Consider the following 17488-nt stretch of genomic DNA (forward strand, 5'->3'; position numbering starts at 1 on the left):
AGTAAAGGAAAACAGAAATCAGAGAAGTCCCCGTTATTTTCAAGATCTGTCTAAAAACTAAATATTATTTTCCCCCATCGAAACAGCAGAAATTTTTTAAAGTGATTATTTCTGTTATCTAAAATGCACAATAAAGTTCCTGGCAGAGTAGAAAGTGACATAGAGAATATACACACACACTGCCCTTACAGTGCTTATAGTCTAAGAGGCAGACATAAAATATTCACATATGCAGTCATGTCCTGTGAAATAAAGATACCAGGTATCAGTGGGGCTATCAAGGAGGACCTAATTTACACTGGAGGGTGGGGAAAATCCTCTCTATGAAAGTATATATTAGACCCGGAGTGGGGAGATTATACTTTGGGGTAGCTATTTAAGGATTTTAGATTGTACTATAGTAAGTCCATAGGGAAGCTAAAAATGGGATTTAAGCAGAGAAATGTTGTGATCCCATTTATATTTTTAAAAGATTCATAAAATGATAACCAACTTCTATATAGAGAAAGAATGGGAGCAAACATTTTTCCTGGAGAGCATTTTCAATGTGTATAACTCTAAAATGCCCTTTAACTCAGCAATTTTTAGAAGTTTATCATAAGAAAATAATTAGTATTAAATACATAGATTTAAAGATGTTTATCACAGTATCATTAGAAGTTACAAATCTCTGGAAAAAGCAATTTTTCTGGGGAAATGATTAAATAAATATATCCTTACAACAGAATGTTTTGCTGTTATTAAAAGTAAAATAAAAACAATTATAGATTATGATGACAAATGTGTTAATGTTTATATCTAAAAGAAATATTGGAAATAAATAAACCAAAACATTTATAATAGTTATGTTTATAAAAGGAATTTTCTTTTCATTTTACATTATAAATTGTCCAATTTATAATTCAATAAATTGCATTTATTCTTATACATGCTATTGTTTTATAAAACAATAAATGTCATTGTATATTTTAATTGTTTAAGATTTCATATTTTATTCATCAGTGTTAAAATTGTTTACTTAAATATGTGAATCTATAAAATTTCTTCTCACCTTTTGAAACTATTATATTTTCTTTGTCATCGTTTTTTATGAAACTAAGACATATTGTAAAATATGTTCAAGTGGCAAGGTATTAGCATGTGTTTCTCACAAGTGATCTGTTTCTGCTTTATTTTTTTATCCTTTTATAGGCATTTGCCTGGTGGCCTGATTTATTGGCTGAGCATGCAGAGAAATTTTGGGCTTTGTTCACAGTAGATATGGATACTGCACTGGAGGCTCAACCACAAGATTCCTGGGATAGTTTTCCTCTTTTCCAACTGCTCAATAATTTCCTCAGAAATGACAGTGAGCACTTGATTTTCTTTTGTATGTGAAATGGGGAGGGGAGGGGAGTGTTGTGTACGTGTATGTGTATTTACACAACCCTGGTGCTGGCCCAAGAAGAGTTGACATGGGCAACATTAATGTAGGTGCAGACTCCCTGGATATATTATGGTCTGGGGAAGAACAGGGATGCTGCCGCATTGTTCCTAAGCTCTGAGGTTCCCCTTATTCCCACCCTCCAGCACTCAGTAAGGACTCATAAGGAGGCACCCTTAGCATTGCAGTATGTCAATTGGAAATCTACACAGGTTGGCACTTACAGAGTCCTTGAACATACATCTCTGAGAGACACCTTAGAAATTTGTCACCATTCTAGAAATTATTCTGTTAAGGCACCTATGACCATGCATTATGGTATGGCTGCTGGCCTGGCAGTGGATTTATCTCCTCAGATGATAATAAAATACTCCTATGTGATACAACTTGCTCATTCAGAATAAAGAAATTGTGAAGGTCTTCTCTTTAGACTTTTATCCCAGTGCAAAAAAAAAAAAAAAAAAAAGATTTACAGTTACTCTGGCAGGTGGTCTAGCAGCCAGTGCACCATAGACCAAGTTGAACTCCACCTCCTCCTAACCTCTGGTTCTAGCTTATTCTCCTTGATCAATACGATGGTCTTCTGTTGTGGATTTTCTTCTCCAGTCCACATGTCCTGTATCATGTAAATCTTCCTCACTTATTGGGTTTTCTTATCCATTACAATTCTTGTTGGTTTCCATTCTTACCACCATTGGGATAGACCTCACTCTCTCTTTGTAGCTCTGGAACATGGCACTGTGAAGAGCACAGAGCTTACCAGGTCACCTAAACCACCCAGACCCCATGGAGAGGGGCCCTTCTTATGACCATCTTCCTGCAACCCAAGGCTGTTTCGGTCTCCCAGGATCACATGGTTTATACTTCTACAACTTTCTTTGTGTTAAAACTCCAATTCTTTTTCTTTCTTCCCAAATGGTCACTACTATATTTTCAAGTTTTAAAACTAAATCTGTATTTTTACAGTTGTCTTTTAAATAAACAAACACATGCACGCACACATATGTATTACTATATTGGTTTTGTTCACCTTGGTACCGTGTTTCTTACCTTTCTTTGGTTGTTCATGCCTTTGAGAGATGAAATTGTGTGCAACATTGTACTCCCTGTGGATATCCCAGGACTTTGACCAGGTTAAGAACCTTCATTCTGGTAGGAGAGGTATCATGTTATAGTAATTAATAACATGGGCTTTGGTGCCAAATAGATTGACATTTCTCTGCCACTTACTACTTGACCTTTGACAATAGCTTAACCTCTGTAAGCTTTAGGCTCTTCATTTGTAAAAGAAGGGAAGTGATAGCATCTACAGGGTCATAGGTGGTGAGGATTAAATAAAATGATAATTCACACATAATAGATGCTAAATAAACATTATAGATGTCTTGAGTTTTCAGTCTTGAGACTTATTCATCTTACACAGAGTTTATTAAACTGAAGAATTCATTAATGTTCACAGTCAAGCAGTTAGTAAAGATGATGAATCATTTAAATAACTCAAAATATTAGAATTTGTTTTATGGAGAAAGCAAAACATTTTGTAGATTTCTTAGAAATTTTCATGGGGATTCACTACTACAACTTCAGTGTATTAACAATGCTTTTTATATATTTTTAAGAATAATTGAATTATCAGTGCAAATTTTTGGAGCTATCAAAATTGAATCACAAAATTTTAATTTTCTGCTCGTTTTGAAAATATGTCATTCACAAGAGCTTCCTGTTTTGCTCCTGTTTTATAACCTTTCTATATAATTAACTACTGAATTCATTATCTTTTTGTGCTCTTATATTGTACAATGCTCATTCAGAATAAGACAATTATTACTGCTCTCTTTTGAGCAGTGTCCATTTGGAAGGAGAAGGCTAGATCTTGGCTTTGATTTTGTAGTGATTAACAGATTTTTAAAAACATCAATTATTTCTGAGGAAAACAGCTCCTCCATGTAGTGAGATAAATAGAAATGTTCCCCAGTGCCATAATTTCCTTTTGGAACTGGGAGTGCAATGTGATCTAGGGAATTGAAATAGGATGCAGTAACTTTTATTCCAAACACACAAGTCCCTTTCCTTTCCCAAAACCAAGATCACTAATCAATATTGCAGTAGTTGGTAAACATAATTTTTCTAGCTGTTACTATTACCCTTGATGAAATGAAGAATATTGTTATTTTTTTTAATTTATTTTTATTGTAAACAAATGGGATACATGTTGTTTCAGTTTGTACATGGAGTAACAGCATACCATTTGCATATTCATATATTTACATAGAGTAATGATGTTTGATTCATTCCATTATTTTTCCCTCCCCCCACCTCTAAGAATATTGTTAATAACTATATGTTTTATTACATTTCTTATTACTCAGATGGAGATTTAATTCAAATGTTTCATGTCAACCTCAGTTGTCTCTAAATCTTCCTTTTGGAAATCTATGGGAAAACATTGTCTATCCTTTTAACCACACACCCTCCCCCACATACACACCCCTTGAGAAAACACCTTTGCATGAAAGCCGTGGTATCACTATTTTTGACATATTGACCTAATAAAAGTTCTAGTCCAAATCCTGATTAAATACAGCTTAAACTAGCCAGGGATACTAGAGACAGAGTGTTCTGAATGTCCTCTCTTGGAAAAGGAGGTAATTTGCTGAATAACAGTGTTTAGTTACATAGATGTAAGCCTGATAGAGACACAGAGAAAGAGAGAGGAGTGTGTGGTGTATGTATGTGTCTCAAGCAAAGTATGCTGCTAATTCTATATAGTTCTTAAGTGATTATGACTTATTACTAATAAATAATTAGCAATTAATATTATAGTATTACTAATTACTAATTATCACTAATAATTAGTCTTATGTTTGCTTTTCCAAAATTTAAAATTACTAAGACCCCTTAAACTAATGGAGATATTAATTAGAATTTGTACTTTGTTGCTTGAAAACTTTGTAGCTGAGGGTTTTTTAAATGGATGATTCAGAAGCTGCCTCCAGTTATTTGCCATTTTTCTTTTATTAAAGTCTTTATGTTTTGATATGTTAAAATAGATGCTTATCATTTAGAGTGTGGAGGGGATCTTAAGCCTCTTCATTTTCCAACTGAGGAAACTTAAGTCTCTAAAATGCCCTGGGCCTGGGCAGCGGCTGGCCAATAGGGGGAACTGGGGACAGAATGGGATTGAGACTGATCACCTGGCCTCTAGCTCAGTTTCATTCCACAGTAACAAAAGCAGATTGTAGGGTCATTTATCAAATAATACAGCCTTTTTAAGGAACAAGAAAGACTCTCTGAACTTTTATTTTTAACTCAGGAAATATTTATAGGGCAGAGAGTTGTGTGGGTCAGAGGGAGAGAGATGGTTAAAGGGTACAGAAAGGATCAGATAAAGGTATGTATTGTCTCAGCGTACATGTTAGGCAACATCTGTGACAAGATTGAACTAATTAGCAGGGAGAGGGACTCAAGCCCTCAAATTTGGTTTCTATTTTAAAGAGGAAAAAAAAAAAAAAAAAACACATTGTTTGGGGCATGTGTCTTTCCTTACAGTTAGTGGTGATTAGAGAAAGTTGTAGCTTTAAGAATCCTTGGAGATGAACTAGGATTTTCCTCAAGGGAAGCATGCCAGCTGCATCACACTTTTAGCAACTGTCCCCAACCTCCCACCCCTCACAGCCTTGCCCACTGATTCCCAAAGCAAGACCGATGAGGAAAACAACTCAGGCTCCTTCCATTTCTGGACATAACCCACTGACTTTCAGCAGTTTCCACCCTGCCTCCTTCTGTCCCACCCACTCCCCACAGCTAAAGAGATAATTAGATGGGCAATCACTTTACGTGGTAAGGAAATAATTTTGAAAGAAAGATACATTAAAATTGAGGGAAAATAAATGTTTTCATAATGAAGCAATTAGCATAATAGTTAAACTATACTAAACAGCTACAAAGCAACACAAATAGAGTCTACCCTGGCATGCTATTTTCCACAATGGTCCTGAGAATAGAAATGGCAAGTGACCACTTCTGACAAATGAAAGCCATCTGCAAATGGCACAAATGATTTCTTTCAGCACTACTGAAAGGCAAACCCTTGGAGCTAGTCACCTTTTAATCTGTGGATATGCTAGCAAGTGGCAAATGACCATTCTATTGGGAACTGATTCCCAAGTGAAAAATACCACAGTGCTTCTTCTTTAATTAACAGCCTTTTCACATTGCTAGCACATTAAAGCCATCCCGAAGAACACCCGTGCTTATATAATCAATGTCACAGCGTCTCTGCCTAAACGAATAATAAATGTTCAGGCTGTACACTAAGTGAAAACCTGTTCTCCAAGACTTTCACCTTCATAAAGATGGGCTTATAAAAATCAAAAAAGGGAAAAATTGGAATGTGGTCTCATGAGGATAAAAAGGCTAGTGTTAATAATTAACAAGGAGAGCGAAGTGGAGTCAAATTAGCCATAATAGAGCCCAGAGTGACTGGCAAAGTCACCTCTCATTATCAAAAAACTCATTAAGAAATGAAGAGGTGGAAATCCCGCTGGGTTATTCTCACACTTAGGCTGTATCAGAGATTATTTTTCAGATTTCTTTCAAATGAAGAACTGTTAGGTCACTGTATTGTATATTAGGTTAATCTTCAAGCTTTGAAATATGGAGGGCTGACACCTACATGCTATCCCACCTCCAGTGCTTAAATGAGCTGTGCATCTGAAACTCACCGATGGGTGTTTATGGATACCTTTGTGTATACATATACTGGGGACAGTACAGAAAGGCGTAGCTTCCAGATAATGGTGAGGCTGTGCACCAGTAAGAGTGTCATAGACAGAAACTTTGTAATCATGGCACGACCACCAAAATGTGAAAATTTATTTAACGCTAATCAGCACAGTTGATTGAATTCAAAATTGTATATCTGAATTTGTTTTACTGATCAGAATAACAGAAAAGCCAGGAAGCACTAGCCTTTTCTCCTCAATTGAATTCCATAATACAACTCTAGTTTCTTTACTACTTATAGACATTTGATTTAACTTAAATCTGCTTTTTATATTTTCTTAGGGTTTAGTGGCTGAAAGATAATAACCTCTAAAATGCCCCTGTGACTTTCACAGCGCATTTATAGAAACATTTATAACTTCTGAAGACCATAGTCATCTTGAGGGCTGTTGATCATATTGTTCCCATTAATAGGGACAGGTATTACAGGGCATAACCCCAGAGATCAGAAGACAGTGTGTAGATGGAGTGAAATTATTGATTTTCACATTTGGCTTTAAAATTAAATAATCTCATAGAATTTCTGTACTATGAGACTTCTTAGTTTATCTCCACCCTAAACGTGGGTTAAAATTTATATTGACTTTTTCCTAAATTAATCCCGTAACAAATAGGTGCTCAATGCTGACAATTTACAAATCCCAGGAACCCTGAGTAAATTAGAAATGATCTGCCCTTGCAAACCATAAACTCTATAAAAGATACAAACATGTATATACCTCTAGCTATATAGTGCAATGGATTGTGTAAGTCAGTATGAATAGCATCCTATGAAGTTTTTCATCATGGTTTTAAACATGTTATATTTGAATTTATCACCCCCAAAATAAGAAACTCTATACTGTCTACTCTCCCACTCCTTGTCACTTTTTCTCTGTAGACATTCATATGTGCTTATATATGTGTATGAATTTATGCATTTTACACAAGGGTTCTGAAAGAAAAAGAGCTGGATGAGGTTTTAGGATGTTACTCTGCTAGCTAAGGTATACAGTAAATTTTACTAAACTATATAAAGTTACTTAACAAATGTTTCATTAAAAGGAAAATAAAATACCATGTGTTTTCTCTTCTGCTTAAAATTAATGGGATGCTCTTGGTTTCCTTATGAGGTGGATTTTTATTGATATGCAACAAGCAGACATTTATTGAGTGCCTACTTAATGTGCCAGATTCTTGGTTGGGTGCTATTCCTGGATCTCAGGGGGTTTTGTTTGGTTTTGTGTTTCCTTTTTCATACTGCTGTTCTAGCTACTGTTCTCCTGATTTTCTCCTGAAACCCATATTTATATAAATTTCCCATGGTAGGTATCTGTCTTCATTATATGCACTTGCCAATGTGGAAGGGAACTGATTAACTTTCACACTGTACATGCCTTGCTTATAGTCCAATTTATAGTCCTTTGAATAATCATTGTTTATGGCAGAGTCTGTTGATTTTATTGTGGTTGGTTTTATTTGTTCTGTTTTGTTAGTCATGAAGTACTCATTCCCTTTTAAAATACCTAATTCAAACTCTAGGAGGAGAAAGTCATTCTTACTATAATCCACAAATGCTAATTGGAAAGGGGTAGAGTAACTTAAAACTGGGTTGTATGGGTTCAAGAGTCAATAATGTATTTTTTCCCTTAAAACAATGCATGAATTCTTTGGGTTATTCATTTTAACCAGTGATTTTTATATCAGCAATAGTTATTAATTAGATCATAATTGAAAACCTTACTATTAAGAACCCATGACAAGTACTTTTGTAAATCTATGACTTATTGATATGTAAATAATCAACACTGATTTATTAATTATTGGGACTGTCCAAAATAATTGGGCCTATCTGCATCCAAAGTTTAGCTTTTATTTAAGCCTTTTGCTTTCTGTCATTTCTAATTGTATCATAAGGCCTGATGTCATTGATGCTTCATTATTTTCTGACAAGGTAATATTTGTAAACACAGAATCGGGGAGAAAGAAATGGTTATTTTGATCAGCAAAGTAGGTGCTGATCCTCAATCTACATTGTTGGAACTACTTTTGAGGTTCTAGAGCAATCCATTTTACTCCCACACCTCAGGTGTAGTGTCAGAAGTGTTCTTAGATGAGGCCACGCTGGGAATTTGCCTCTTCCAATGCATTGTTGCACTGGGGCCTTATAAAGGCTTAATTTAGACAAGTGACAGCCCCCAATCCTAACCCGTCCTTATTAAACCTGCTGGAGAAGATGGAAGCACTCATTCTGGTGCCTCAGGCTACATATTAAGAGGGGCTTTTTGTCAGTGTCTGGTAGGAGTAGGGTGCAAACTGACATATGGGCAGCCAAGAAAAAGAGCATACATTTACACAGACAAGCACCGAGCAGTGTGTTTCTGTAGCCTTGCCTTTTGAAGCCAAATGGTCTCTTTCCTTTCTTTCCACCACCTGTGTGTATTTTTCATTTTTTTCTCCTTTCTCCTCCCTTCTTCCTTTCTCTCTACATCTCTCTATCTCCTCCTTTCTCTCTCTGATTATCAAAGAAATAATACTGTCACCTTTCTCAAACTTTCGAATGTGGGTTTATGAGTTGATTTAAAAAAAATATATAAAGGAACTGTCAGTTGAAATATGAGCCAACTTTTAACCAGAATTCAAGATTAGTTGTAATTCATAAGAAATATAGGTAATCTCCATTTTCTCCAAATTCTACAGAAAAAAAAAAATCATTGCCATTGAGACTGCATGAATGACCAGAGAAAACCTTTCTTTTGCCACATTTATTAAAATAAGAGACATAAAATAAGCAATTTTTGTATCCAATAGAATTTTTAACCCTCTGATTATTCAGTATAAAATATTTTATATAAAATATGAGGGGCTAAACAGGTCTCAGTAGGTTCTATAGCTGCCATTTAATACAGTCTTCTGAGTTAGAGTTTTCTTAGTGTTGTGTTCCCGTAGTCATTCACCCAACAATCATTTAAACACTTGCTGTGAGCCAGCAGCTTGGCTAGATTCTGAGAATACAGACAGGATCCCTGCCTCAAGGCCCTTGTATCCTCTAGGAGGAGAGACAGATGTCAACAAATGCAGAGGCCACTTCAGTAACAAGGACCACAGTGGAAACCTGTGCAGGGTAGGAAATTAACAAAGGAAATCAGTAACTGGGCCGGGGGATGACAGATTGAAGCATTTCTGAGAGGATTTAAGGATTTGAACTGAGTCATGAAAATCATTATTACTGTACCACAGGAAGTAGGGGACTCAGGCAACAGAAATGAGTGAGTGAGGTAATCTTAAGATAGATCTTGGAGGGCTTTCCAACCATGCCAAAGCTCTTGAAGCCTGTTATGGCTGTCCACTGAAAGGTGATATTCTTTATAAGTGGCATTAGCAGTTTTATAATTTATCAAACCCCTGTGCTTGAGATTTTGAGAAGATGAATTGGTAGAGGAAAATGTCAAAGCCCAAATTTCAGTTAGAACATCATTGCATGAGTCAAGACAGGAGACAGGAAGACCAGAGTACTGCAGTAGTAGTGGTGATGAAGAGAGAGAGAGAGGACATGGTCAGACACAAAGACCACAAGATGCTCAGACCTTGATTGCTGATTGAATATAGGACACAAGGGAAAGGCTGGTGGTCCCAACCTCCATGTTCTTCTGTAGTGCTCAGGTAGAAAATATGTATTTTTACTCTGAGGATGGGAACACAAGAAGAGAAGTTAATTTCTTTTGTAAGACAATGAATCCAGACTGTATCAAATATATCCAAAAACAAGTGTTCTTGCTAGAAATACATTTGAGTAAACTCCTGCTTAATCTTAGAACCATTTTAACATTTAAAAACAGGGAGTGTAATTCTTTTTATACACTTATTTATTATAAGAAAAAAAAAATAACTTCACTGCCAATATACCTAAATTCTTAAAAGTTTAATATAGTAGCTTTTGAATTAATGAGAAACAATGTTCATTTATCAGGATAATAATTTGTTATGTAAACCTGGGCTTTGATCTTGGTATAGTTAAAAATAATGACAATACCTATCAAGATGGAAAGCCAAAGATTCCTTATATTTTTTAATAATGGTAAGTCAGGGCTCAGGCATATATTCTTGCTGTATGGCAACATAAAACTTTCCAGCTTTTAGTAAAGATTGTATTATCAGCACATGAATATTTCCACATTGTTAACTTATTTTTTTCAGTCATTGAATGTAATGGTTTTCTCAACTTTTTTATATCGTAACTGTTTTCTTTCAGAATTCTAATCCTGAATATCTTTAAATGCATCTAAGAAATAGTATCATGTGTTAGTCATTTTCAAGATTTTTTATTACCTATAATAATTTACTACATTTATAGGTCTCGAAAAATATCTTAAGGTATCTTGATGGGCTGATGTTAGGTCAGAGGATCAGTACATGTAAGGATGATTAGACAGGCAAATAAATAGTTTATGGTAACCTAAATAAAAGAATTGTTATAATCTGTAGAGTTTATCATGGGACTTTCATATCAAATCCTGGTTTTACTGATCAGTGACTAAATAACCTTAAGCCGTTATCCTAAACTCTCCATGCCTCAGTTTCTTATTGATAATTTTTTTAAAAAAAGTAGTAGTTCTTCCCTCATAGAGTTTTTGTGATGATTAAATGAGAGAGTTCAGAGTCCATCTCAGCACTGTTCTTGGTAGTCCAAAAATGCTAAGAAAGAGGAGAATGGATAAAAGTCATTAAGTAAAGATTGAATAAATCAGATTTCCATCTATTTTTAAATTTGCCTAACACAAATGATCCAAATATTTTGAGGTGAGAATTTTCATCCTTACTGTTTAGCATCCTCATTTAGGTGGTATTTGGTAAAAGTAACTGAATTACATGATATAAAGTACTTTTCTACCTCTATGAATCTCCAGGAATAAAGCTTCTTTCAGTGTGCTAATAGAAACATCATTAAAAAAGCATTAGTCTTCTAAATAAGACATTTATCATTAAATATGATTATTCCACTTTAATGGGAAATCTATTAGCATCTAGATAAACCAGAAGAGGTGTTTTACCCAGAAAAAATAAGACTAAAAAATAAAAGAAAAAATTTGTGTTGCATGTCCTCTGGATTTAGAATTATTTCCAATATTGCTTTCACTTGTCTGTAGTTGTCCAGCCTCTGACAAACTTCAGAATCATGTAAATATATTGCAGACATTTTCATATATATGCCATGGTGGTAAATGTCATGTACTTTGCCCAAGTTTTACAGCACTAAGCTTTTAGTATAGTTTTGCCCTAAAAAAGATACTGTGGGAAGCTTACATAGTTTTGAATATAAGACAAGACTATTGGGGTTGCTAGTAATTAAATTTAGTGACTATCAGCATGTGTAGCTGCTCAAATCCCTGAAAGTAAAAAGGCTGCTGAGAAATGTTTTCCACTCTTCCATCTCTATCACCCATTCAGAGCCACCTTTATCTTGTCTGTTGCAGTAAAGAACTGAAGCTTCTCTGCCCTAGTCTTGGGCATATGACTTCATTTTCCACATAGCAGCCAGAGGGGTCATATCATGCCACTCCTCTACTTAATAATAAAAACTATAAATCTTTCCAATCCACCCTATAAAACCCAACTCCTCACCAAGTCCTAGGATCTAAACACTTCCATGAACACTCTTACCCCTCCCTTACTCCACTCATCCCTCTAGAAGTACACTGGCTTATTCCTTGATAAAGTTTTGTGCTGACTGTTTCCTCTACCTGGAAATCCCCCTTACAAATTCTCCATGGGAAACTCTTCTGTTATTTAAATTCAGTTAAAAATGTCCTCTCTTCAGTAATATCTTTCCTGACCATGGGGTAGATTTTTTTAATGTGCACATTTCACTTTGAGAAATATTTGCCATCTCTAGCACTACTGACCAAAAAATGGCAAATTCTTTATTGATTATTACTTAACATTACTCAGTATTTTCCTACAGAACCCCCATTCTTTCTAGGTGCAACTTAGGCTCATACCGGCCTATGTTTCAATTAAATTGTATCCTGAACATAGAATGAATCCATCTCCTGAAAGAGGTGGGTACACTTGCTCCAGTGTTCTTCTCCCAGCCGCACAAATCCTAAAACTTCTCCAGTTGCTTTAGGTGGAAAATTCCAAACTGCATTTCATTAAAGGCTAATGAAAAATTGAAAACAATGTATCTGATGTGCTGCTTTGTAATACAGATCTGGAGGGAAAGGGGAGGTACTGGGAAAGGAAATTGACCAAATTATTTGGTCAATTTGTTATGTTGTGTACATGTGTAAATATGTAGCAATGAACCTCTGCATTGTGTATAATCATAATGCACCCCAAAATAAACAAGCAAATGAATGAATAAATACTGGTATGCTGGAACTGGGCATGTGCTCAGAAATAAAACTCCTGCCTAGCATGGGAGAGGACCTGAGTTCAGTGCTTACACTGTCAAAAGTTAATTTAAAAAAAAAAAAAATAGATGTGCAAAAGTAGACAAACAAAAAAGAAAATCCACAAATAATTAAAAAGTTCATAGATCAGAATAGATACTCCAAGGCCATAGTCACCTTCCTAGTGAATGAGCAAGTGTAGTTCTTAGAAGTAATGAAATCTGCTTCTTAGAATCGGACAGGTTTGGCACTTCTGTGATATGCAGCCTAGCACAGGGATTCTCTCTGCTTAATTGCTGCACTTACATGTGTCAGGACCTTCTGGGGAGCCAGCAGCTCCCTGGAATATCTAGTAAGTGGTCATGTGTCTACGTGTTAAAACTCTTAGAAAGTACAATTGTAACATCTGCCAGGGACATTTTTATAGAAGTATAATCTATTTTATTTTGACAGTCATATATGAAAGGCTAAGAATACTTTTGGGTCAATTTCCATGATATGATATTCAATAGTGAGAGAAAAATTATCATCTCTATTGTATCAGTTCTCCTGGATCAGAGATTCTTTCAGAAAAAGTTGTTTCACCCCTACTTCCCAAGTGGCTAATATTCTTCCTCTGACACACACTGTTTCTGTTTGGCTATTTCAGCACTTTTATGTAATGGAAAGTTTCACAAACACTTGCAAGAGATCTTTGTGCCCTTGGTTGTCCGCTACGTGGATCTCATGGAGTCTTCCATCGCCCAGTCCATTCACAGAGGTTTTGAGCAAGAGACATGGCAGCCTGTCAAGTAGGTATCTTACCTAGTGTCCACAGAGCATCTGCCTCTCAAGCCTGACCTTATGACTTTACACATGGCCGTCTGTAGTTATTGCTTATGGTGGTCCCTTCCCACGTTGTTTGTTTCTTTACAGGAATATCGCCAACAGTCTTCCCAATGTAGCTCTTCCAAAAGTTCCAAGTCTGCCTCTTAATCTTCCACAGATTCCTAGCCTTTCTACTTCTTCATGGATGGCTTCTTTATATGAGTCCACGTGTGTATCCCTCACTTATTTCCTGGTGGTGTGTTAGCTACTGCATGGCCTGGGCTGTGTTTGTGCAGATGTGTTTAGATTGCATGGCATTTATCATCGTTGGTTGAAAAATACTGTTTTTGGTTATATTTGTTTGAGTCTTTCAAGCTATTAAGCTAAGCTGAGCTTATCGATGATAAATGATGCAAGTTGAAAAACCACACTGATTTGATGTAATTCACATGTGATCTACAGAACAGGAGTCATTTTGTGACCCATGTTGTCAACTCTTTCCTAAGTGATATAACCACAGTTCTCCTTGCATAGTGTGATAAACATATTTTAAGTGTTCTTAGGTTTAGCTTTCTTACTGCCCACATGATATAATTTATCTTATGCATGTAGAAAGCCATTATAAAATGTTTTCAGGAATATAATCTTTTCTGTTTATTTTTGCCTGAATGTTAAAAGAAATAGTATTGCACCTTGCAGTGAAGTCCTTTCTTTCCCAGCAGCAGGAAGTTCTATTTTTGTTTCTTTCATGCATCAGTTGGCACATGTTGTTATTTTAAAATAATCTTTATACATTAAATAAATATTTATTAACTGCACATAGTGATGAGCCTGCCCATTGCAATTCAGTAAGTAAGAGTCATTAAAGTGAAGTTATTGGCTTTGAAATTGATCAGGTCTGAATTTAGATCTTAGCTTATTAATCATAAATCTTTCTTAGCCTCACTTTCCTCAGCTCTAAAATGATTATGGCACCTAATTTAAAGATATTTTTGTAGATATTGGAAAAAACTATAGGAAACTTCCTACATGTCCTAGGCTTTTAATAAATAATGACTATGATTGGTACATCCTAAGGACATAATAAATGATTATTACTACTGCTACATACTATTATTATTATTATAACTATCACTAGTCCTTCTCATTTTAAGTTATAACTGTAAAGGTTTAAAAACTATGAGCCTCACAACAAGCAAATGAACTAAGTAACTACTTCACAAATGTAAAATCTCAAGTAGGCAGTAACATCCTTTGCCCAAGATATCACATGAAGTCACAAAGAATAAATATTAGAAGGAGAAAAATAATTTCCATTTATTGAGAACTTACTCTGTTCTTGGTACAGTGACACATACTTTATCTACAATTCTGTAAGGTAAGTGCCATTATCTCCATCTTATAGTTAAGGAACTCCAGCCACAAAGATGTTAAGAAAGAAAACTTTCCCAGTGTCTCCCAGAAAGTAAATGAAAGGCAAAATTTGAAGTCAGCTTGCTTGATTACAAATCCCTTATTCCTATTTAATTTTTTTTCTGCTTCCAGAGAACAGACTGTTTAAAAACTTACTAGCTTTCTCTCTACCCCATCAACAACTGTCAACTCTATACCCAGACTAGTGAACATACAGACAAGAAAACAGAGGGAAAGACCAAGAAAGAGAACAGCTTGCAAAACAGTTTGGCAATATCTCTCCAAGTTAAACATCACCACTGGACTTATATTGCCAGGATATTATGTTACATGTGAATCTTTCTCTTACAGGCAAATGCTTTGGGCCATTGTAGTATGTAGAGCCGTGTGTGTGCGTGTGTGTACTCAGGAATTAACTACAAAGTGTAATGAACCTTTCTAAGTGTATGGGTTTTGGTACTTCTTTACACTGTTATGTAATTTAATTCTTCTTCCTCATTCTTCATTAATTTCACATCCTTGATTTTAACCAAGAACACAATTATGGGTACCGTTCTATATAATTTAGGTTTTGGTTATTGCCAATTTTTTTTAGCTTTGAGATTTATGTGAACCACAAATCCCTTATTATTGATGACCCCTTTTTTCTTAAATGCTGAGAATCTCAGGAGAGGAATTATGACAAATTGAGGCTTTATAAAATAAAGTACTTATTCTCTCCCTGTTCTAGGCAAATTTAAAAAATACGTTCTACAAGTCAAACACTATTATTTTAGCCTACCAAGATTGTCGACATTAGGTTCTTTGTCACAATGTCCAGAATTCTCATAATGTTATGATGTAGTTGCAATTGGATTTTTGTTGTTTTATTTTAAAGAATTATATAAGAAAAAACATTTCCATTTCATGTGAAAAATTAAAAATACAACTCCCGATTTAGTGGGAAGTATACACACACACACACACACACACACACACACACACACACACGCATACACACATACACATATATCAATCCCCAGGCTGGAGTTGTAGCTCAGTGGTTGAGCTAGCCTAACATGCAAGGCCCAGGGTTCAATTTCCAACACCACAAAAATAAATAAATAAATAATAGTAACTATGGGTTTGAAGATACAGACCTACCTACTAGCAAATGACTCATGCTAAGGGGCTCCTTTAAAGAAAAAAAATTGATGTTCTTCCACATCTTTTTATATATAAAATCTTTATTCTTGGTGTTTTAGCTTTAGATGAATACAGGAAGGTAAATTTCCTGTAGGTATATTGAGGAGACCTCTCGGAGTCCATTATTCACATTTGAATTCTTTAATCAGTTAATAATACCTTTAGGAATAGGTCACTTGATTAGAAATAATTTAAAATGGAAAAGCTCTGAATAAATTGCAGGTTACAGGTACCCACTCCAGAGAAAGCCTATTTATATTTTTTTCATCTATCTATTTAATTGTAACAAACACTTGTTATCTTAATTACATTCCCAATTAAGTACATTGTCTAAAATCTTGCCATAGCATAAACAGAAGGAAAATATTCATATTCTCTGTAAAGATTTAATTGTCATGTATTTCGAGGAAATTTTTAAGTAGCAGTCTGCTTTTCCTGTTCAGAATTTTGCTTTGATGATGATTTGTGTTGTCAAAGAATATACATATTTCAAGTTTCATTTCTCCAAAGTAAAAAATTGTAAGAAGCAGATTCAGTTCTTTACCGATTATATCCAATAAAACATAGTTCCTCTAATCTAACAAACTATACTCTATAGATAGATATAAAGGGGATTTTTGCCTGGCCACTTTTTTCTCTTATTTTTATTGTACATATGCTAAAAGGAGAAGTAAAATGTCGTGTCTTTTCAAACATTTTTCACACCAGCATCATCATGGTATTATCTGGTTTATTTAATGGTCCATTTGGTCCATGTTGAGGTGAGGAGACTTTAGGTGAGTAGTTCTATAGGTTCTGTGCACTGTTTTGCTGTGATTAGTCCCTTGAGAACTTAACTCTGAGGATAGCTTGGCTAGACCAGGAGATCACAGAAATTACCGTCAGAATGGGAGGGGCAAAGCTAGGGAGCCAAGACATGGCCAGGGTGTAGGGCAGAAACAAAGCTTTTAATTAGCCAGAGCAAGAGGTGATTTCTCTAAACTCGCTAATTAAGATATGTTTAGCTAAATAATGTGGTTATTTAAAATAGCTTTGTTGTTTATAAAAGTTTTCCACTGTACTCTTATAATAAATGAATTTATTTCTTCTGTTTTCTTTTGCAAAGTAAAAAGTATAAATTTTAGCTTAGTATCTGTGAAGCAATGGTTAGAAAGCTAAGGACAAATGAATCCGACAGCAGCTTTTTGTTTTCTCTTGCTTTGTTCTATTTTACAGTTAAGTTTCATTATGTTTTAATGTAGGAATATTTTACTTCCAAAACATGTCTCCCTATTAACTTATATACTTACATAATGGAAAGTGCCAGCATTATTGTTTGCCCAAATATTTTATGAACTCCTCTACAAATTACTTTCATGCATGGTGTGAAAATACAGTCCCTTAGAGTAATTTTACCATAGTAGTGAATGTATAGTAGATCTTGGCTCCACAGTTGGACATAGGGACTTGAAATGCATGATTTTGCTCTGAATTCAGAGCACCCCAAATGTCTTTTCTCTGTTAA

The 17488-nt window shown here is 35.1% G+C and overlaps 1 protein-coding gene across 9 annotated transcripts in view; it reads left to right on the forward strand.

Annotated features, from left to right (window-relative positions):
* Positions 1-17488, forward strand: part of CADPS2 (calcium dependent secretion activator 2) — a 556850-nt gene that overhangs the window by 474376 nt on the left and 64986 nt on the right. For 5 of the 9 annotated variants that reach the window (XM_079149839.1, XM_079149831.1, XM_079149833.1 and 2 more), the window contains 3 exons: positions 1192-1348; positions 13229-13370; positions 13495-13614. In XM_079149839.1, coding sequence (XP_079005965.1) covers positions 1192-1348; positions 13229-13370; positions 13495-13614 — 419 coding nt within the window. The remainder of the gene's footprint in view (positions 1-1191; positions 1349-13228; positions 13371-13494; positions 13615-17488) is intronic. The other 4 variants (XM_079149835.1, XM_079149837.1, XM_079149836.1 and 1 more) reach the window with 1 other exon arrangement.

The sequence above is a fragment of the Sciurus vulgaris genome, assembly GCF_902686455.1.
Source record: "Sciurus vulgaris genome assembly, chromosome: 8".
Lineage (NCBI taxonomy): Eukaryota > Metazoa > Chordata > Mammalia > Rodentia > Sciuridae > Sciurus > Sciurus vulgaris.